Source organism: Motacilla alba, chromosome 4 (assembly GCF_015832195.1).
Source record: "Motacilla alba alba isolate MOTALB_02 chromosome 4, Motacilla_alba_V1.0_pri, whole genome shotgun sequence".
NCBI lineage: Eukaryota > Metazoa > Chordata > Aves > Passeriformes > Motacillidae > Motacilla > Motacilla alba.
Window position 1 is genome coordinate 51487325 of NC_052019.1, and position 24367 is coordinate 51511691.

A 24367-nucleotide genomic window follows, 5' to 3' on the forward strand; every position below is an offset into this window, starting at 1 on the left:
GCAATGCTTGAGTCAAATGCTTAGCATTGAAAAGTAACAAATGACAATAAGGAATGATTTAGACAGCTTTTTTACAATTTTAAGAAATGTTGGAGACTCTAATTTCCTCTCATTGCCTACTGTCCTTTACAAGCTCATTAACTAAAAAGAAACCAGTTTATTTACCACCAGGGTAACAAATTTAATAATTGCTGCTGTAGGTTAAACATCAGCATCCCTTTCTCTCTTACCTTCTTCAGTAAGTAGCTTAATAAAGATTTCCTCCTCCAGAAATCAAAGAAAGGTCTCCCTCTGCAGCTAAAACACTGCCAGATGTTCCTGTTTCTGGATCTTTTCAGAAAAAAATACCAACTCCTTTCCCCTTCAAAACCTTGAGTTCTTGAGTATAATTTGACTCCTAGTGAAGCTACGCTGAGAGGAGGGACAACCAGAGACCAGGTTATGATTTCAGCTCTGCAATAGAGGTCACCATGAAGGGTGAATTAAGGTGTTGCAGAGGATGGAAGTTCTTTTTTCCAGGAGTAAAAAAAAAAAAAAAATCTCCAAATGTAGTTTCACCCTGAATTATATCAATATCTTACTATGATATTCCATTTTACACCACCACTGGCAACAGTGGTCATTTCAAAATGAAAATGAGGGACTTGTAATTCAGAAACTATTTAAATAACACATGCTAACTTTCATCTGTTTTCTTTCAAAATTAAGGGAAACTGGTATGCTTTTGAGAAAAAAAAACAAACTGTATTTCAGTTGATTTTAGAGGATTCTCCAGGACAATAGGAGAGAAAATATGTTTAAAGAATAAGGCAAGATGGGAAAGACGAGAATTCGCAGGAAGAGAGATTAATTGAGGACTTTTTTCCCCTCATTACTTTTGGATTTTATTGTTTTTCTGATACCTCATCAGGCATTCATCAGTGTCAAATTTGTAATTTCAAAAGTACACAGCTTCGATCCCAAGGTTCTTCTACATAAATGCTTTAGTGAAAGAAATGAGAAAGTAAGCCACAAAACTAAAGCAGAACTCATGTTTTTGTGCAATTCCATCTCTCAGTTGCAATCTTTCGCTTTCCTCTGCCTATGGATTGAAATGCTACTGACATCCACACAGAGTAAAATTTCTGTATTTCATTTGGATTAAATTTTGACTTTCAATTTTAGCACGTTACTTCTAGAAATTAATCTCTGTCAGCACAATGCAGTGTAAGGAGTATTTGGATTATTTAATTTACACCAACAAAATATTTTCTTATCACACCCATCTACTTGAAATAGCAGAGAAAGCCCAAAGTGACAGGATGGAAGCATGGTTAGCTGTGCAGATCAGGAATTTCTTTGGCATTTGATTCATTTTTTAGCAAGCTAACAACAACTCTGGAATTTCTACTTGCTCCTGCCTTCTTGAATGCTTTCATAATTCTCCTGGCCATTTAAATGGAAAAATGTGAAACAGCATTTACAAAATCCAAGGCAGGAAGAGAACCAGCTTGCCTGAATCATTGGCCAAAATACATGGGACTGCCAAATGTGAATTAGAAATTGCTCAGACAGGTTAAGAGCAATTTAGTTTGGAGTTGCTTAAAGACCTATCCTGCACCTGAATAAGAAATGTGTCCTGGATTATTCTTGCAGTCTCATGAGTTCAAACTGTTAGAATGGAAAGTGGAAACAGATACCAAAGAAATCCTTGAACTGTCATTTTGGAGGTAACGCAGATTAACCTGGGACTGGGTAAAATATAAGCAGTATTCAAAGGAGTCTTACATTTTGACTGCATCATCATAATTTCTGGTAAAGCTAAATACCTAATGCAGAATAGCAACTTCTCAAGACAACATTACATTTTAAATTATTTTTATGACCTGTAGTGAAAGCCATAAATAAAACCATTTAAATTTTTTTTTATCGTCCTTTTTTTTTCTGTGTTTACAACACCAGCACTTTAAATGTAAGTATGCATTACCAAGAAGTGTATGCAGACAAATGAGGAGACAGTTTTATAAAAGACAGCAATAAGATAAAGAAAATGAGGCAAAAAACTTACAGGGAAGGGCAGGCTCGCAGCCTGTTCATATTGACTAAGTGTTAACCTGGAAGGCTACGATATTTGTCTGTAAGTATATGGAGGCGGTACACATCATGAATGAAGAAAATAACTAAGAGAAATTACCTTTAAAGACTGAAGAACAGGAAAAGCATCTTGGGCATGACAAGGATTAAGGTAGGAAATAAAAATCACAGGGAAGCAGCAACATTGGATAAAGCTGTATCGAGACTGTTACTCTTAGTAGTTGACACGGCCGCAAGACACAGAGTAACACCAGACAATTTCAGAAGACTTCAAGCATTAGCCATTACAGACTAACATCATACCACTTCACAAGGCTTCAAGCTCTGCCTTTTATTGCTCTTCAGTGCAACCTTTTATATCCTTCATCTTACATGCACTGCACCTGTGTGCCCTCTGTTCCCTTTGGTCAGTGCACCTGGGCACTCATGGCACATTGCTTTCAATGCTGTTCACCTGCTTTTCAGAGCTATAGCCCATGGGGGATGAGTTTCAATCGCAGCCCCATTCCCAATTACCCCAAACTGTGTGCCCACAATTCCCCCTTTTTTTGCCTTTAAATAAATGCTATGTTTCCCATCTCTCCATAGGGCCTGTGTAGAAGAAATAGCAAATGTGGTATAAGTATCTCTTGTGTACGCTCTACTGACTCTGGAATGTATCTGTGTACTGACCTTGATTCACTCCCTAAACTTACATTACATGTAATTGTACAACTTTATAAGGTAACACACAAGAATAATAGCTAGATAATCCCACTGTTGCTCTGAGGGGTGTTATCTAACATGGGCTGAATGCAATGAGAAGGCACCCACTGAACTCTAGTATCTGTTGAGTGCAGTTATGCATATGAAATATAAACTTTTACCCTTATGTCTAATCAAAGATTAATAGTTGTAATTTACAAACACAATATACATGTTTCACTACCAAACATAGTATAATGAACAAAAGAGCTACTCTCTCCCTAGCTCCCACTGTTGCTTTAATAACCTCTCTTTTCATAGTTTTTGTTGTGTTAGTTGGTCACTGTAAGCCTCTCTTGTCCTGCTCTGTTTTCTATTCTTTTGAAGTCTCATAGAGCAAACTCTAGGTGGTAGCCAAATCTATGGCTGTCTTGTCCCCTTTTGATATAATGTCTTATACTTTCTCCAACTCCTTTCTATGTTCTATCACTGAAAGCAGTACTTGCATCTATATCAAAATCTTGTGAATTTGCCCATAGTAAAACACTACAAAGGGCGTAGTTAGTAGTTTTAATGCCTTTTCTTTTCAACAAAGCTTTCTATGTAGATAAAACACTTATTTCCCATTATGTTCTTAGCAACTTGTACCCCAGGTGTCAAAATCAGTCTGGTCTGGACTAGGCAGTGTCTCCTTGCTGCTCTCAATGCTGAGCTGGGCTCTGCCTCTGGCTGTACCTTGCCCTACAGCCCAATCCTCAATCACATCAGGGTCATCATTATGTTGCAGTTGAGACAGCCACGCTACACAATGGAACACAAGACCACTGCAGAAGGCTTCAAGTGTCAGCCCTTCCTGTTCTTCAGCCCAACCTTTTATACCCCTCATGTCCATGCACTGCTCCTCTGTGCCCTCTGTTCCCTTTGGTGGTTGGTCAGTGCCCCTGGGCACTCCATGGCTCATTGCTGTCAATGCTGCTCACCTGCTTCTCACAGCTGTGCCCATTGGGGATGACAGCCCCACTCCCAATTACCCCAAACTGTACCTACAGTTACAGGGATGGTTTTGTGGTGGTACAATATAGCCTAGATAATTTAGAGGTTTCCTTACTCCCATTTGTAGGATTTCACTTTATTAATGTCAAAGGCAGTGTGATGGCAAATTCTGCAGAACATTACCCTAGTGCAATTCTGCAATTTTTTTCTAATTTCTTTTACAAAAAAAATAGTAAATTTATTTTCTTTACTTCCTAATCTGTGAAACTTCTTCAACAGTGACACTTGTTCACATTTGACACTTCTTCCTTGAGCATCCAACTGGTTTGGTAGTTTTGCTAAACATGGAGGAGGAAATACTGCCTACTGTGAGTATTTTAGAAACGAAAGATGAGGAAATACAGAGAAAAAAGTACCTTCTTGATGGTTTCCAGCATTGATCGCCCTCCTTGCCAGGGTTTAGAGTTCTTCCTGATGCAGGTGAGGCTGGCCATGCTGTGCCACTTCCTGTCCTCCAGCTTCTTATGAAAGGCATTTGCCAGCAGGAGGACAGTGTCATATATATACAGGTTTGAAATCTGTAAAGAGATCAAGAGGGAAGCATTAGCATAGCTATTTGTAGTTTACTCCTAGCAGCCAGAATTTATCATTTGTTTTGCCTCACCTGTCATCTTCTGGTAATTAACTACTTTATTTGGTTTTAAGAAGAATCTGTGACAGGCAAAATGTCACAGATTTTGGGCTTTGGTAAAACCTGAAGCTGGGGGCTGTAACACTAAAAGTGATAAACACTAAACAAACTACACACACATGAGAAGTCCAGGCAGCCCAACCACAGGCAGAGCTCCACTTGCCAGATTTACAGCTCTACTTATGACCATAAACAGACTGCCTTTTATTTTTAACCAGTTCCTTGTGAGACTCAATTTTTCAGTCACCAGATATTTAGACACCATCAAATTATCTTCAAGGCTGTTTGTTCTTTTGAAAAGCAGAAACAGAAAATTTGAAATAGATTTTGTTGTGTTATTTTGCTCCTGATTTGTGCAGTCAATTCTGGTTGACACTTTCTGGCATGAAATAAGACTCAATGAAATTCTTGTCAGTGTGCAATTGCATGTTGATTCTGCAATTTATAGTGTTTTCTGTCAGAGTGTTTGACACTGGCTGCTAATTCCTTGCAGAACAAAACTCTTACAGAGTACATGTGTGTATGTGTCACTGTGAGCACAGCTGCATACACTGTGAAGAAGTTCAGGTTTGGGATCAAAAGCAGAACAGTGGAATTCAAGAGCAATCAGTTGCGTGCCCCTTTCACTTAACCATGTTTTAGTTCTATGTACGTGCTTTTAAATGCACAAAGTGCAAAGACAGATGTGAAAGATACAATTAAAAGTAAAAGAACAGAAGCTCAGGACTCATGAACACTTCTGAAACAAGTAATTTACAATATAGTTTTACATCAGCCTTTTCTGTCCTCAGATGGCAGGAACACTTAAGTTACTGACAGTTTCATAAAAAGAAACCTCAGCTGTCCTGAACAGAGGTTCTCAGGAAGAAAAATTATGTTCAGAAATGAAAAGGACTTTTGGGAATATTATTTTTAGATAACCTATTGGTCATCTAAAGTTACTGAGGGAAACACCGTTTCCTCAGGTGCATGATAAAAGGGCTCTGTAGAACATTCCTGGTGCCTAACAGTAAATTAGCCAGTGGCAATTTGAGGCAAGGTTGCTGGGATTTTTTTTCCATCAGTCACAGACAAGCCAAAAGACATTTCCTCAGATTTGTGGAATATGTTGGCTGCTCTCTGTAAGGGTTTTTTACACACCTATAGGTGGTGTGCCTAAAGTTTGAAAAGAAGAAAGCTTAAAAATGAAAAGTATGGGAATTTAGTAGCCCTATTCTGCTTTTTAAATATATCCAAAGACTGGGAAAGCCCTGCAGCTATTGGCAGGGGGTATATGGCAAGGAAGAGGAATAATGCTGAACATATGAGATACTGATTGGCAAATTCACACATCAACTAAAAAAAAGGGAAAAAAAGTTTTAAAAAAACCAAAAACCTCTCTTCCTGCCTAATTAGTCTTCTCCACATAACATCTTTTAATGTTTTTATTTCCTTTTTTAAATCCTATCTTTATGCTGGCTTTGCTTGTTTCATCCACAAACTGCCCTGTTAGTAGCACAGATGCACAGAACCTCTGATCCTTAGTGCCCTTTTTCTTTAAATGATCCTTCACTGTGTCCTTCTTTTAAAGAAGGTGCTTCTTTATTCTTACTTGAGCTCCTCTTCTGGCTGTGAACATTTCTATTTTGGTATTCACCCAGGAACAAAATCTACTTTCTTCAGATGCACAGGCCAGGCATCACTGTGCAAGACAGGATTAAAAACATGGATTGAGGATCTGGGCCCAGGTTAATCAAGCATTTTAAAAACAACTTGGGATGATTTGCCTGCATATTGTAAACTTAGAAAGAATTCAAAGTATTTCAGCTCAAACTGTTTTTCCCCAATGAAGTCAGCACTAGAGGGACATTTGTTGGAGCAGGGAGGGCAGGAATTATCTGGGCTGTGAGTCAAGCTTCTTCCTATACAAGTATTTGCCAAAGGGAAAAAAAAAAAAAAACAAACCCACACCAGCTCTGGAGAGCAGAGGGAATAAGGTCACTAATGAGACTAAATTGGTACATGAAGGGCTGTGGATGCCAAGTCATCATTTTCCAACAAAATGACATTGCTTTCAAGGTAACTTCTGTAACCTACTACACCATGGGAATAGAAGACAATTGTCACAGTTCATGAGGAAGGATGCACTCACTAATCTAAGAGTAATATAGCTGAGCCTTCATGAAGTATTAACAGGGTTCAGGAGGACAGAGTTCAGCAGTTATTAAGCATTGTTAGCCCTTCACTAATAGTTGAGCTTAACATTTACTGCAATCAATCACTGATAATGCAATGATAAAGACCCTACAATTAATTCCTGTTTCTCAAAATCACCCTTCCCTGTCACTTCCAGAAGTATGCTTCATTAATATCTGTCCTGATGAACAGAAGGGGGTTGTAATTTAAAGTCACTTTACACCTTTAATAATTTCCCACATAAATTTACTGGGGCATTTAATGCACTGCCTGGTGTCCATTACTTATCCTTTATTTATTCTTAGTCTGTTAGGCTAAGGGCTGGACACTTGCATTACCAAGAAGTTTTTAACTGCATAACCTTCTGTTAATACAATTTAAAATTCAGATGTAATTATTTTATCCAGAGTGTGGAAGAAAGGTACTTAGCACCAGATAAAGGATGAATGATTAATCTAGATTAGCAGTGTTTATTTTATGTGTACATATAATATTGCACAGTTTTTAGACAAAAGGGTTACAGTACTAAATTCTTCTGTGAATCCAGTTTTTAACTTTCTGCCTTCAAAATGATACAAATTTATGGAATTTGTTTCAATTAGGCCAGTTCCAAAGACACAGTGAGACATTTTCACCAGAATATTTTTCAGTGTTTTAATAAAGATGCTGAAAAAAATTAATTATTCACACAGACTTTAGGGGGAGTAATTCAGAAAAAAATAAAGAAAGAAATTCACCCTTATAATTTCCAGAGAATGTTTCTGATTAGTCACACTTCGATGTCATTAAAAAAAAAAGCTTTCAGTAATTTCAATTTATAAACTCTTCCAGCTCCCCACTGGATTAGAAACTAATTTATAATATTGTTGTGTAGAACAAAGAAGCAGCAAACAAACCCCACAGCTACTCAAAGGACTGTGCATCAGACGAAGGCACAAGGGAAATTGTGTCAGAGTTTTCCTTCCTTTCAGTTTATAATGTTGTCTCACTCAGCTAAAATAATGAAGTACAGCCATCTCCGGGAAAGCATGGAAAAAGCACCTTAGCTGCACAGAACAATTAACCCAGTCCAGCTTCCATCATTCTCTTGAACCAAAATACTAGGAAAGCTTCCAGTAGAAACATTGTAGCTCTCCAACCTATAGGTAGATCAGGACACATAGATTAAGGTATAAGATCCAATCTAACAAATTAAATGGAATTTTCCAATTTGTCAAGACTAAACTTTGAATTCTAGAACTTATCTTTCCTAGATTCACGCAGCTGTTGAAGTGAAAATAAAAGTGAAGCTGAAGAGAAAGACAAATCAAAATGTAAAGCATCCCACTGACATGTGACTCTTGTTTTCTGCCTTGCTGTAGTCAGGAACTTTGTTCATGAGAACTGCCCTTTGCGCTCTCTGACTCCTGCATGTGATCACACTCTCAGCTTGAACACACTGTCCCTAGACTGCCAAAGATCCCACAGGATCATGCTGCCATGACAGAATGGCACAGCCTAAAGGAAGACTTCTGAAACAGTCTGTAGATATATCCTATGCATCAATGGGCATCACACAGCCCTGCTTGCTTTGAGAACTCTAATAGGATCACTGTGTTCTCTGCTACAGCCAGTTTTTCATGTCATCAGTAATTGCTGGCTGGCTGTTTTGTGAACTAAAATTAGCGACACAAAGGCTCTTACAACTAATCTGAAACAGGACAAGACTATCCACATTTTGTCCCTTACATATTTTCATTTCAAACAGACACTCTTGAAGACCTCCCTATTTTCCTCCCATTGTTTTCTCTCATTCTTCTCTTTCAGAATCATGAGGTAGCTGCTTTTAGCTGCTGGGTCAGATAAGCTGCTCCCTCCACTGCTAAAAATAATAATATGTAGCCATCTTTCTACCACTGCAGAAATGTTCACAGAAAAAAAAACCAACAAAAAACCCAAAAGTAAAATCAACACATTGAGCCAATTTCACAGTCCTGATCTGCCTAAGCTTTGTCATGATGAAACCTAATGAGAGACACAGAGGACTTGCTCTTGGAAAAACTATGTAAAGACAGTAGGACAGGGATCCTGTTGCTGAATTCCTGTGGTATGAACCTATTATAGTTTAATTGTAGTTTGTGATTAGCAACACTGAAAATAGGGCCTCCTTGGAACTTCAATATAGATTTAGATGTATACACCAAGGCACTTGAAAGTGATGATGTGGGTGCTCCCAGGAAGACTTTCTTATTAACATACTTGAGGCTCAGAGAAGCACAGCAGCTCAGGAGACATTGACTACAGGGAGGAAATTCTTTTGGGTGAGATGACAAAAACAGAATTTAGCAGGGCAACAAAATCACTACCCTACTACCTGGAGACCAGGTTGATTTCTTGGATGTTTATCTCTACTGCTGTGGACCAAGCAAGTTGTTGTTCTCCATCAGACACATTCACTCCCTCTCCGGCTCCAGGTATTTCCTTGTCATGCCATGAGCCATTAAACAATACGTTGGAGAGGACATGAAAAATAAGTTACAGTTAGCCCCTGGGGGAAATCTTAGAAGTTATCTAGAAGGACAGTTCCCAGGTGGGGACAGACTGGTGTATGAGCTACCTCCATGCTTTGGGAGAAAGGGTCCTTCGGATCACACAGTGATGAAGATATTCTGTGGTTGCCACGGAAACAGCGCTGGCTTATGTTTTGGGGGACTGGAAATGTCTGTCGGATGATTGTTAACCTTCCAATTGACCTTCTCACCAGCTCCTGCACATCCACGTCATTTATTTCCTGAAAGATAAGGCAAGAGAGAGGATATGCGTGAGAGTCAAAATTCAGAAATGTGATCACCAAATTATAAACAAAAAATAAACTGAGTGGACCAAGAGGTCTCTGATTGACACACAGCTATTGTCAAACTCTACCGCAGCCTCAAAACCATTATGTGCATGCTCAATAAAAAAACTGGTGGTATTCAAATACCAGCCTTAACTGCAAAAGTTCGAAGTGTACTGTGCTCAAACCTCAAATATTTGTATTTTAATAGCTGTTTCATTTGGGGTTTTCTCTGCCTCTCCTTTTACCTCTTCTGATCTTCCATTTAAAACCATGTCACAGCACCCTTGACAGACAATGTATAAATCAGTAGGAAGCCATAGCATGATGTATTTCTGAGTGCAGCATTGCTTAGGAGCAGTGAGGGTAGAGACAATGTTTCAGGCCTTAAATGCTGATTTCCTAGATGCAGAGCATCAAGAACCTATAAACAATGTGCTAGTTAGAAATCATTTACCAAAAGGGCAAAGAAAATGCGTAAGAGCATTCTAGGTGTAAATGTGCTTGTTTATAGCAAGACCTAATTTAAAACCAAATTTTTATTCCATAGGGTATCTATTAAGGCCTACAGCTGAACACTCAGCTGTACAAATACTTAAAAGAAAAAATAACTACGTAAATCCACCAATATTAAGCTTGAAGTATTAACTTTAAGACAGGTTAGGGAAACCAGAAAAACATTTTTTACATAGCATGAATTCCTGCAGGTTGGGAACATGGTGTTTTACACTGTTGAATTATAAGTCCCTCAGGGAAGTTGAATAAGAGGAACATGGGCTCCCAAGCAACAGCAACTGACTGCAACCTTCACATAAGAACTTGAAATTTAGTTAAACATGTTTTTTCCCTGGTGATTCAGATGGCTGGTAGCTTTCAAAATAATTCCGTGTCTTTATTTTCCTACAAAATTGTAAAAATAACCTACAGTTTGTACCATCCATTTAACCAGGATCTCATTTTCATCATGCTGAACTGTCTGTCCACGATCTGTCTTAATTTTCCAGTCATTTAAAAGTGTAGATATGCCCCCAGGAAGGGAGGTGGATCAAGAGGCTCCTATTGGCAGACTACATTTAATATTCTCTTGCATACAACCACAGTTTATGGAATTTTTTTTCATTGTGTATTTATAGCTTTTTCATTTTTCGAAGGATATGGCACATCTGCATTGTTCATACCTGTAATGAAATGCCACCATCTTTTTCTGCCTTAACTTCCTGATCTATATCCATATTGAAGAATTCACGAGACACCAGGATAGACTTGATCTCAAATTATGGAATCTTTCTTGTGGAAACGAAGCCAAGCTTTTTGAAAAAGCAGCTCTTTATATGTTACGACAGCCACCCCAGTTATTTTGGCTTTTTTTGCTGTTCCAGTATAATATCCTTTCATTATTTTGAAGGAGCTACTTTGGATGGTATGTACTGGTATTTGTTTATTTCCCTTAAATTTTGAAAGAAATATATGTGAGATATAAATTATAACTTCTACTCTCTTGACTACAGTAAAAGTATTTTATTTGCCTTCACAGATTATCATAGTTTCTGAATTCATCTGTTATTAATGGTCTTTATGAAATACAGGGGTTTTTTTTCTGCAAAGAGAAATAACATAGCATCAGATGTGTTCAGTGTAATATCTTGTAATATTTCTGGTCGATTAATTCTTAATGTACCACAGACAATGGCTTATCTCAGTTTAAGATGCTGTCTTTTCATTTAGCCTGTATAATTTCACTAGCTGTGAGGTAAAAAAAAATATATATATATAATGATGTTATAACAAAAAATACATATATTTTTTGTAACACTTTCAATATAACCATAAAGGAGAGCTCAAGAAACTTTTTATCTTTATTTTAAATTATATACTTTCTCAGAGGATTTTAAAAAGTTTGCCTGGTTTCATTACACAGCATGCCCAAACTGTAACAGCAAGATTATTAGACTTGCTCTAATAATGTAAAAACAGACACCTGCATGGCCACATTATATTGCCAAATACTACTTTAAAAGAGATTTTGACTTTCAAATCCTCAAGCATTTATCTTTCCTTCCATAAAAGTGTATTTATGTTTTCTGTATTCAGCACTTTTTGGTGCATTTTGAATAGAATGTTCTCATTTTAACCTCTAGGTTACTACCACATGTCTTCATACATCACCTGGGAAATAATAACAGAATTGAAACACCAAAGCCATTTTTGTGTGATGGCCAAGGAGGTACATACATCTATAGATAAGTGACAGCTATTATTTAAAATGCTGATTATACCATAAATCCAGATTTTATATTGACAACAAAGCAATGCCATGCAACCCCAAATTCAGCATTAGTCATTTGCTATGTATTTCTTTGTCATTTTTTAAATACTTGGCATTGACCGAGTGACAAGCCTTTTATATAATGACTCTCCAATATCATGTCTCATTCTTGAATTTTGGATCTGACTTAAGAAAACTATATAAAGCAACTATTGTATGAGAGGAAACAATTTTCATTTGCACTTCAAAGGAGGATACAGTGCAACGATATAAGGGTGGCAGATGAAATGTTATACAAGCGTTGAACATCAAAAAAATTAGAAACTTGGCCAAGATGATCTGAGTTGGCACCTGAATAAATTTAAGCTAGGTTATGTGAGGTTGTTTTTCTTTTTTTTTTCTTTTTTTTTTGTTTGTTTATTTGTTTTCTTTTTTTGTTTTCTTTTTTACATCAAAAATTCAATTTATAGTTGCAAGCCTTTCTTTTGCTGGTCTGAACTTGGAATAAAGGGGAAACTGTCTGGTCACAAATGGAACAAAGAAAAAATTAGAAGTACATTTCATCTAGGCAGGTAAATAAATAAGGAAAAAACCCCAGCGGATCTAAATTAACAATTCTTTACAGATTAATTAGGAAACAAGAACTGAAGAGGATCATCTTGACATAAAAGGCAAGACTCCAATGGGAATCAAAGACTACACACTGGACATCTAATATTTGTCCCATTATTTTAAGATAAGCGGCCCAGGCGGAGACTTACTATTTACCAAAGAGCAATCGTACCAGCAGTGAGACACATGGAGGGGAAGAATTTATTTACATGCTCCTTTTCTTATGAAAACATCTTAACTTTGGGCCAAGAAGATGGTTCCAGTATTTAAAATAAAGGGAACACGCACTATTTTCCAGCGCATGCCAGGACTTCATCACAGAAAATCCTGATACTCAGAGAGTGTTTCTTCCTTAACCAAAAGTCAGCAGAGGAGGAAAGGGTGGCTTAAGGCCTCTAGGCTGCCACTGCCCATACCAGAGAACATTTGTGTCCTTCCCAAACTTCTCAGCACTTTCTAAAGAGAAGTTGAGGTAAAGGCATGGTTGAATGAACCTCCAAGACAAGGAAAAGTGTATTTTGAACTGCATCATCACTTGCTCCTACGTATCTACCTTACGTTTTTTAGGCTTTGCAGAAAAGGATGAATAAAACCTGACAGGACAAGGAGAAACTAATTTCTAGCTTTCTCAGACAAAAAAATAAAAAATCCAAGATCTTGGAGAAAGCAGGGCTCTCTCCATCTGTGCATTACCTCTCACTAATGCCAGGAGCTGGCAACTTGGTTGCCCACCTGTTCCAAAGAGGGTGTCATTTCACACAGACCCACCAACCCAGTGGAAAATGTAAGGGTTCAAGTGAAGCTCTAATGCTATTATCAATCATTATCCATATGAAAATGTTGAATATAAATGAGCGCCTGGAACTGAGCTGTGATAATAGGACCTGATCTAACTGCATGAGCTTGAAACATGGCTATGCTCTACACTCCTACTCATGGTGGAATGCATTGGGCTTGAAACATGAGGAACAAGATGAATACATGGGACAAGGACAAGCCCTCTACTAGGAAAAATTCTTAATCAAAAAGAATACAACCTTTGAATACGACCTTGTAGGTCCCCCAGTCCTCTCTTGTGCTATGCTGGGCAAACCTGTTGGACCTTTTCCCATAAATTGGTCTTTAAAAGAGTCTGGAGGTTTTTTCACTCTTTCATCAAGCAGGAGTTTTTCCAGACTCTGGTGCCTCTGGTAATTAGAAACACTTTAACAACTTTTGACCTCAGTTTACTCATGCACAAATTGAACTCATTTGTTCTTGTGTCAACCTTGTCCTTTGGCTCTTGACAATGATGCATTTATTCACACTCTGTAAGTTTATAAACAGAGAGCACATCCTCTTTTAGTCTTTATTTCATAGGCCAACAAAGCCAACCTTTCCACACTCTTCTTACACAAATCAACTATCCTGTGCACTCATTCCATTCTGATTCTAATAGATCTGGTCCTATCTGACCACATTACAGCAGATGAAATCCAAGCAATCCTTTGTAAAGTAGCATTAATATTTTCACCTCCGTATTCCAGCTCTAAGCAGTGGAAAGTATTGGGGGCTGTCATGAAAGAAATATAATTTTTTATCCTGGAACTTTGAGGCTGTATTTACTATTGTGCAGAGGAAATGAAGCAAGCAAAGACAGATAGACAGAGGGAGAGAGAGTGTGAGAAATCCATTCTCACATTTTGTTAAGGCATATTTGATCATGACTACATTCCAATCTATGACTCCTGCAAATTTTAAATAAAGAACTGTAACATCTGCTTTCAGGCCCTGAAGAAACAGGAACATTTATTTGGAAAGCATTTTCTCAGCTAACTGTAGTGATCAGAAGAGATTTGCATTATTTGCTATGGTCTAATACGATGCATTATGTTTTAGCAAATTATGAATTCTTTTATTTTATAGGAACAAACCCCCTCCTCCCACACTTACTTTATGATACACATTCTTCAAGAAAATTTGCTGTATTGCATAAAGTAGCAAGTAATGGGACAATAAGAATTAAGGAACTCTTTGCAGGCATTATAGCATTTAGAGTGAGCAATTAAAATAGCAGATGTTACCTCACAAAGCCTAAGCAGAGTTCTGATCACAAAACTGAAGGTGCTATTTGCTTCTGTATTACTATAGTTGGTAAGAAGGTTGTATTCCCTTGGCACAGTGATGGAAAAGGAAAGACAAGTCCAACTTTCTTTGGTATCTCAAGGCAAGGAGTTATTTGAATCTGGCGCATAATTTGCAGAACAATGCATTTTCGCTGTCATAGGTCATTTTAGAATTTCAAATTAGGAGGCCAGAGAAGCAGTGTTACAGTTACTTATTTGATAGTGTCATTTAACCAATATAGGCACTCAAGCACACATGTCTAAGCTGCCACAAAAGATTCACAGAAGCGAGAAAATAGGCAGAGCTCTGAGATCATCTCCCAGTCATATGAAGGTACTGTGGCCATCAACAGGTAATGGATGACCACCTCAAACAGACTGGGACATAAAGATAGCTGGTTTATGTATCCCACAGAAAGAGGGCCACAAATCTCTGCATTTCTAAATCCTGCACTGCCAAAGAGAGGCATTGCAATCTCGTTACTGAACTGGCAAAACATTGCAATAAGCAATTACCCAGCATCAAACACCCAGGAACACGTAGATTTCTCCTGCAATTTGAACATAGTGACAAGGAAAAATTAGGCAAAGCAGAACCCTTGCTGTAGTATTATCTACTGATCTTATTTATTGCTAATATGATTTCTGCATCCACATAATATTGAAATTATTTGCATTTTTAAACAAACAGAGCTGGAAAGCTACCTAAGTACCTAATATGGATTTAGATCCAGAAGCAGATTAAGCTGGGATAGCACTAAACATATTCACTTTCTCTGAAAGAGAAAAGAGGAATTACTGAATGAGATGCAGAGACTTTAATGACGATGGTTTAGAGCAGTTTGTTGGAATGAACTTAATCACAGCTTTCATCCTTTTCATATACAAGACTAAGAAGGGATGATGTACATTTCTCTGTGCAGATCATTCAGCTTTTCCTGCTGCTGGGACTGCAGCCCAGAGAAAGAGTTTTGGAGTGGAGAAGGCAGCTGAGTGATAACTACTTTGATTGCTCTGCCATTTAATCTGCTGCAATGTGCAAATAACAATGCTTAAAAAGCACATTTTCTTTTTTCCCATGGAGACACTAATTTCTGAATAAAAAGCAAAGACAAAGCATATATGCTAGGAATGGATCCTCAGTCTTGTTTTGTTTTTTTCTGAAGGTGAAGGAGCTGAAACAGCTAAAAGCAAGCACCTTCTTTAGATTTTTTAGAAAGCATGTAACATTTAGAACAAAACAATCAATGGCATTGTCTTTAACTTGAACAGCAAGACAAAATCTGAGCTTTGTCTAAGAAACTGCTGCCTGATCTACTGATTACAGATGATGGCTTTAGACTCAGTTAATGCTCTTCTTAAAATACTCAGTGTTAACTCTGAAGTGAATTCTAGTTTAATCAGACATGAAAAAGAAAACATGTATGTTGTTCACATGACCACCTGCAGATTAAAGCTGGGTTCTCTCCCAGCAAAGCCCCATTCAGTTGGAAAATACATCATCCCATTTCAGCTGGAAAATACACACAGTACTGGTCAGGAGCAAGGCAGGGCCCAAACTAATGGTTATGCTGGATCTGTTTGTTTACATAGCATTTCCAGAGACATAATTTTCTCCAAAGAAAACTGTCTAAAAATCAGCCAGTTTTCATTAGCATACTAATGAAAATCCAATCATTAAGTATGAAAACAGAAGTGGACAGTAAATCCATGTCATATGACATGGAATTTACAAGTAGTCTTTATCCTGAGATTATACAGGAGTTGCATGATTAACATGTTAGGAGATAGTCATCTACTCAAGGAATCCAGCTATTTTTGACCTAAATTATTTTTCAAAAACCTGATTGCTGTCAAACCTGAACCGCAGTGTTCAATACTTTGTATACAAAACTACTTCACATATTGACTTGTCATATTTTAGCTGACGAGCTTTCATGGAAGAACTTATTTCACAGTGTAAAACCAGAATCTCAATTTAATTTACTGTTTTCCCTTTATGAACATTTATATATGACCTAATACAGAAGTCTGCCAAAGCGCCGTCATCTAATATCAACAGCTTTGGATATCAACTATGACAGAATATTTGGAGAATTCATAAAGGAAAGAAAAATATGGGATTTTAGTATTATAAATATTATTTTTATTAATAAAAAATCATTAAAATATAAACACCACAAAAGATTACATATTAAAAAAGGCCTTAAAAATCCCATGAAAACAGTCAGCTCAGTTGTGAACTCTCAAGATATTTAGAAATAAAGGGGGTTTTTCAGTTTATTTTCCATTTATTCATAGAGGGACTTCCATTTCAAACAGGCAAGAAAAAGCAGCAAAATCCAAGAACCTGTCATTCCACTTTTATTAAGCAACATCTACTCCCTCAGTGTGCTTGAACTTTGTCATAGCTACTGTTTCCTATTGGCAAAGTGAGAATCAGCATGAATATTGTCAGTAAGACTGAAAACAGGATGCATGGCTCACAACAATGTTCACTTGACAGTTACCTCATTTATAATGATCCAGTGACAGTCAAAAGCAACCAAATTAGTCTCCACGACCTGAAACAGAGAACAAACCAGCTATCAGTCAGCTTGCTTGTGAAAGCCAGAAAAAAAAAAATTAAATAGATGCTCTCTGCAAATGACAAAACCCAAAGCACATGCCCTCTAGAACTTTTGCTATTGAACTGGGGATAGAGAACCTTCAGCACCATTCTGCAGAAGCATTTGTGTTATTGTTTGAATTGTCAATTAAACTTGGAAATACATTTCATTGCCAGCATCACAGGAAAGAATATGTTTCAGTTGACTGAGGAGAAAAATGAAAACATTTTTGCTTTAGCACTGTGTGTTGAGAGGAAGCAACAGAGAGGAAGGCAGAAAATGAATATCAAGTGACTTCTGTAAGATTTCTGTTCCTGCTTCTAAGGTCTTTCCAGTGTATACCTACTCTGAAAGCCTCTGAATTAAGGAAAAACAAAACAAACTCAAACCAAAAAACCCCACATCACAAATTCTGGAGTTCATAGAAGTGCAAACAGCAGGAAAGAAAGGGTTCTCCTGAGAAAGAGGGCAGTCACATGGATGATGAATTATAGCCTGTCTCAGGTTCCATGCACAGAAGGCCTCTCATCCTCCTCTCATACATCTTCTCCTTTCCTCCGCTGAAATTTTTTTCCTGACCTGCCTTCATGATGGACTGAATATGTGCTTTCTAACTCATCTTTTACTCAATCCTTTCCCTCCTTGAATCCATAATACTTTTGTGGCAAGTCATTTTTGAATCCACTTTACAGCGCAAATGAAGAGGATAAAAATACACGTGTTCTTCTTTTATTAGGTAGGAAAGACATCATTGACAAAAGAGAGACCAGAAACAAAGCTGGACACCCTACATTTTTTTTTTCTACATGAAATTGAATTGGGACTAATTTGGATTAATTTGGGTGCAAATAGTTTTAAACACAGATTAATTCCATTTTATTTTATAGTTACTATGCTCATCTTGATTCACAACTCAAAACTACTGGATACTTAAAACTGTATTGAATATACCCTTAAAAAATACAAAGAAAAAAAACTCCAAAGAAAACCAGAAACAAATCTTGGGTTGTGACATCTTGACAGTGTTTAAGTGTTCAATTAGATGCCTGGTGCTGGCCTCTTATTACTTGGACCATTGGCTTTTAATGACAACCAACAGAAATAGCACTTGCCAAGGATAGTGGCAATTTATACTGTGTCACGTCCAAAGGAAAACAGTTTAACTGGCCACAAATCTTAACAGCATCAAAAAAACCTCACACTGATAAACCTCATTATTAATTCAAAGGCTATTAGAACTGGGGTGACTGCTTGTTTAGCAGAATGCTAGGGCAAGATTGGAAATCCTGATCTGGAGAGACTCGGGTGAGGGGAAAGCAAGAGCAGCAGTGTCACTGTCATATTTTCCGGAAAAATCCTTTAGCGAGGGCTTCTTCTCCTGGGAAGCTGATATGCCTCAGAGAAAAAGGAAAGCAACATTATCCCATTTGCTTCTCTTGTGTTTTGCTGCTTTGGAATGTGGTTTGGAGGTTGTTTATCCAACAGGTGATTGTTTGATTGGTTTAATGTGAATTGTTTTAACTTAATGACCAATCACGGTCCAGCTGTGCCTGGACTCTGGAAGGAGTCACGAGTTTTCATTGTAATTCTTTGTAGCCTTCTATCTGTATTCTGCTCTATTCTTTAGTATAGTTTAGTATAGCATTCTTTAATAGAATATAATATAATATCATAAAGCAATAAATTAGCCTTCTAAGAACATGGAGTCAGATTCTCAATTCCTCCTCCGTCTGGGGAATGCCGAAAATACTACACAGCAGCATATGACTGAGTCCTTATTTGAAACTCTCACAGCACCGATCAGAGATGAGGGGGATTTGCAGCCATAGCTGCTGATGGAAAACTTCAGTTTTCTGGAAAACTTCAATAGCATTAGGAGGAATCAGGGTCCTTAATTTATGTGGAGTTCAATAGTTAAAATCAACATGATATTTTGGTGTGTTGCTTTGACATTTTCTCGCATTCTCCACTGTAGGCATTCCCATGACATGTATAAAAGAACAGGATAGAAACTGAGTAACTGTGATAGAGACTGAGCCAGGATGCTTGAACTGGAACATAGCTGGTCTGATCAGATTGCTCATAACAAACCAGTTGGAATACAAATACACTCGGGTACCAAAAAAGGTCAAAAGAGGACAGAGTAGTAATGAAATTCTCAATGGAACATTTGCTCCTTATATAAACTTCCAAAGCATAGAAAGTTTATCCCATTTAAAACATAACCTTTCATTTAATTTTTCCCCAAAACAGAACAAACCAAAGCCTTACTAAAGCAGGAACAATTCTGCTAGTCAATCTACATACAGTTCTGCTGAAAGCAAGCAGAATTAAATACAAAAACAAGGAAAAAAGGCAGCACGGTCAGCATGTTTTCTGATTTCTTGTCAGGTTCCTAGCAACCTTGTCCTTCCTAACTTTTGGCTCTGGGATGTCCTTCCGGGAACGTCTGCCCTGCTGGAACTGCTCTGCTCAAGATGAGGTCTCCTAAGGTTCCTGTGGCTCCAAGGCAATCTGCCAGCGACACCCTCGAGCGTCTCTCAGTGGTGGTAGGAAAATGACAATAACTATGTTTCACAAAGGGCTCCTAAGCTTTTTCTCTGCTTCCAAATGGCAGTCAACCAAAAATTCAGATTGAAGGAATCCACAAAATGAAAACTCACATTTTCTGTTCACTTTTTATCAACCTGTTACAAGAGGCACAGATAACGTCTTTGTGCCTGAAGTTTCAGCTGATCAGATTTTCATGTATTGTATCTCCCATTTTTGTTTCAGTTCATTTAGTTTCTTAATAAATATTTGCTTTGGAGTCCCTACTTTGCCCAGATTCTCAGATTTCAATCAGAGAACATCTTTTCAACTGAATATGGTCCTAAGTGTCACTGGGTTTATTACGTAAAACTCACAGACCACTTAAGCCAGTCACTGGTAGAGGCTGACTGGTGTCACAAGTCACTCACATTATTTCAAGCAGCTCAGGGTACCTGTGACAGATTTATTCACAATTTTCAAATAACAAGAAGAAATTAACCCTTTTTTTTTGTTACAGTTGAAACTCCTCAGCAGAAAGATCGTGTTTTATCCATTAAAGTTTATGCATTCATGAATCTACTTAATTCTAAAAACATTTTCAAAAAGCATATGTCAAACTGGAACTTGTAGTGCACTCAGAGACACTCAAACTAACATATTCTAAGTTTAGATGGGCTGAAAACAGCCCCTGATTTAAAAATTCACTTCAGTTTCCAGTCTGCTAGAAGCTGCTTTTTGGCATTTTCCTTAGCCCATCTACCCAAAGCTTGCATTGGTATTGACAGTTGCTTAATAAGATGACTGATAATGCCCTGAGAAAGTTGCTACATTTTTAAGATAGATTTACATCTGAACTGGGACTCAGCATCAGGCTGAGATTTCAAGGCCTTATTTTCATCCCTGGGTCATTCAGCCTTCTCTCTCACAAAAGAGCTGTTCATTTCAGCAGCACCAAAACGCTGCATCTCAGTCTCTCCCTTCTTAACATCTCTTCTGCCAGCATGGCCTTTATTGCCCATTTAATTGACCTTAAAGTTGTCAGTGCACATTTTGACTGTGTCTGTAGGAATTGCAGGATACTATAATGTTATAATCATCATTAATAACCTTCCCATATTTTCAAATTATTGAAATGCTCCTTATGTTTTTCAGCATAGAAAAATGCACTGGCACATCCACTGTTTTACAAAAAATAAATAAATGCAATGCTATGCACACCTTCAGTTTTGAGGCTTGAGGGAAAAAGTTGCTCAATCCTAAAGTTTTCTTCAATTTTAAGAGTAATCATATGCATAACCTTACCATCAGAAGATTATCTCCATCAGCAGCTATTAAGCACTAGTCTGCAAGTAGAAGACTATAATAAATCAGTTTTAAAAACCCCCAAACTGTCTAAAGTCAGCAGTAACACAACCTAAATCCAATTATTCATCAGTACAGCAGTCATTACTTGCACACAGCAGGCCTTTACAGCCACGACGCAATGTTCCAGAATGTCCTTGTCTATCTACTGCATTTGCTATTCTCTTTACTTTAAAAAGCCATTGCATTTTCACATAGAAGGGATGATAACAAATAAGAGTGAAGTGGAAAAAACCAAAAAGACCATGGCTAGGTCTACTTAAAATTGACCATAACCGAAAAAGCACAAACAGCAGAAGTATTAAAGGCAGTTGTGCATCAGGTTTCTATGCCTAATATGCTCAGAATTGTAAAACAAGTATTTTTTATCTGAGTGATGATCTTTTTCTGGTTGAAACTCATATCTGCATGCATATCAAGTGAGCTGGCATGAACTTGTACTTTGTGCCAGGGAAAAATTAATGTAGAGAATAAAGCTTGCAAGTGTATAAGGGCAGTAATGAAAAAGAAATCTGAAATCCTGTATTTCAGAAGCACTAAAACAACTTGATTGGGGCGTGGAGGAGGTTGGGGCTTCAAGACCTCAAGCATTTGAATACAATGCAAGTTTCAGATTCATCACTGGTTTTGCTGGCTCTGTGACAGGAAGCAGTGCTGTTCCCTCCCAAAAGGTAAGGGACAGATTGGAAATTTCCATACAAGACAGAAGGCAGGTGAACCTATTGATTATGCAGCTCACCTCTTAAGCTAAAACTGACAAAAACTGGAGTGTGCATTCATAATGAGGGATGAACACCAAAATTCTACACAGATATTAAATGGAGGAAAGTTGTTTCTAAAACAAAGAAAACCATGTACCTATTTGACAAATTCTCATTTCCCATGTCCTGTAGGGGATGTCATACAGGCTGTGGGTTAATAAACATAAAAAGCTAAATATCAATGCAAAAACCTTTCTGAAGCTAAGCAGAACTGCTAGCCAGGAGAGCATTTGGAGCAAATATCATGTATCCCTACCCCGTTCTTCCTGCTCTTTCAGGCATTCAGGGTACCTTTGGAGTTAGACACTTTAACTCAAGATGGCTGCCTTTGAGCTTCTGCATATAAGGTGCTTTCTTCACTGTGATGAATGGGTCTACCAGTAGCTAAAGGAAGAATTTATTAATTCTGTATTGACTGTTCTACAGTTCAGACTGTATTTATTTACTAAAAGGGAAAATATTTTAAAGAATCCCCCACTCCAAAAAAGCATTTTGGGCTTTGGGGGCACCACCTCTGCTATTCCATTGAGTACCTCCATTTGTAAGCAGAACTCCAGGGTGAGTGAACTGGGGAGCCGTGTTTAATGTCCATTGCCACTGACCCCCTCCTGTCTCAGACAACTAAATCAATGTCAGAGAACAAGCAGAGGACAGTCTATTAACCAACTCCTTCAGAAAACTACTTTTCTGAATTCAGCAGTTTTTCATCTATAGACTGTTGGTATTCAATTATTTATAATGCCATATCACATAATTCTCCATTACTAAGGTTCAAAGCAGCAAGTTAGCATGCCAGTTCTGAAATAGACCTTATGGAATTGTGGAAAAGCTGAAAAAGAAAGTAACTCTCTGCTCACTCAGCCCCTTCTCAGACACAGAGAGTTCACACTTGAGTATATGAAAACACTGTCATTAGCTGTATAAATCCTTGCAAAGGATTTATTAGTTGCAGCAAAGGATACAGCCTGTCAAGTATGCAGTGCTATTCATGCACAGTCACGGAAATCCAAAGCAACAGATAGAAAAGATCATACTTAACATCTTTGTAACTTTAGAGATATGTTTGTGTCAAGCTCCAGCAGTCCTCCTAACACCCTATTAAAATAAATCAAACTCATGCTTCATGAGGAAGGTGTTCCACTTAGTGAAACACGGACGCTATTGAACTGATGAGCACGAACATAGATGAACAGAAACTAATTTTCTTTTTCTAAAGAATTCAACTACACACTGAGGGAGATTTAGCAGAGAGCACAAAAATGCTGCCAAGATGACAAGTGACGAGCAAGGACAAATCATCTGTCATTGGCAGCAACTCCAGAACTTCTGAATCTTTGGAAGAGCTTGACAATTTGTCATAACTATTTCTATTGTTCACACTCAAACCTTTAAATGGCCTAAATGCAAGACAATCTAAAGCAAGTAAAGCAGCTCTAGTGCCAGCATGCAAGCTTTTATCCATGTGCAGTAGTAAGCAAGAAAGAAAAAAGGCTTTTTGTCAAAAAACCCCAAGTAATTTAATGAAAAATTACATCAAAAATTATCTACATCACTTCTTTCTTACAGATATGGGCCCACAAGTGTGGGCAAAAACGGCAAGATATAGATCATAAAAAAAACCATTCCTTTCATTTAATGGAAAATTACATCAAAAATTACCTACATCACTTCTTTCTTATAGCTATGCGCTCAAAAGTGTGGGCAAAAACAGCAAGACACAGATCATAAAGGAAAATAATTCCTTTCCTTCACAAGGGAAATTCCAGAAAACCATTCTCGATTTTCAAAATTTAGCCCCACACATATACAACTAGTCAGACAAGCCTGCAAACATCCAAGCAAGCAGTAATGTTGCATGTAAGGAACGATTCTTACAGGACCAGGCCATCTCAGGTATCTCTTGTTTGAAACACAGAGGAGAGTTCCCTGGCTCCTGGTTTACCTGTGCTACAGCTGGGACTGCTCTGTGACAAGGCACTCAGAGCCTGTGGCTCCTTTCTAAAAATACTGAAGGGAACTGTTGCGAACTAGAACTTGCCTTCCTGTTAACCTTCTGCTCCACCAGGAGCTGCAGTACCGACTGTGAATCTTTCTGCTCGACCACCACAGAGCAAACCACACTTTGCATTTGATTTTTTTTTTTCCACAAAAGCCAACAAGATGGCATTGCACAGCCCATAGCTCTGGGAATGGCTGATAATGGAATTTAGAAAGTGATTTAGAAAGTTTCCCAAGAACTGAGCTGGGATATCAACTTCCTGTTAACCTTTCCCAAACATTGTCTGCCTACAACATGCCCAAGCCAATGTAAGGTTTACAAACTGGACTGCATTCTTCCAACTGGAAGACTAAAAAAAATGCTTTCATCCAATACCTCTAGATTTGCTGTCTATGTCTTTCATGGACCAGCCTCTTGGAGTGGCCATTCCTGTTTTAAAGGTGAACATGTCTTAAAACTAATTTTCTCCTCCAGGGGCATAGCAAAGCGCAGATCACTAAGATATGATAAAAAACAGACTTCCAATACACACACGTGAGACAGGAAGCCACTCCAATTCAACGCTGCTTCCTTGCCCTCTCCAACCAAACAAAAATCAACAACCAATCAACCAGAAGAAGTCAGAGGCCATTTTTTAACATGACTTTTAACTAAAGATTTTAGCTTTGGAATAGTGTGAGCGTTCAGAGC

The 24367-nt window shown here is 37.8% G+C and overlaps 1 protein-coding gene across 4 annotated transcripts in view; it reads right to left on the reverse strand.

Annotated features, from left to right (window-relative positions):
* Positions 1–24367, reverse strand: part of GRID2 (glutamate ionotropic receptor delta type subunit 2) — a 678754-nt gene that overhangs the window by 200454 nt on the left and 453933 nt on the right. For all 4 annotated transcript variants that reach the window (XR_005256716.1, XM_038134923.1, XM_038134925.1 and 1 more), the window contains exons 5-7: positions 16925–16978; positions 9213–9386; positions 4167–4328 (exon numbers count right to left, since the gene is read on the reverse strand). Coding sequence is in view for 3 of the 4 variants with exons in the window: in XM_038134923.1 (XP_037990851.1) it covers positions 4167–4328; positions 9213–9386; positions 16925–16978 (390 nt within the window). In the remaining variant the exon portion in view is untranslated. The remainder of the gene's footprint in view (positions 1–4166; positions 4329–9212; positions 9387–16924; positions 16979–24367) is intronic.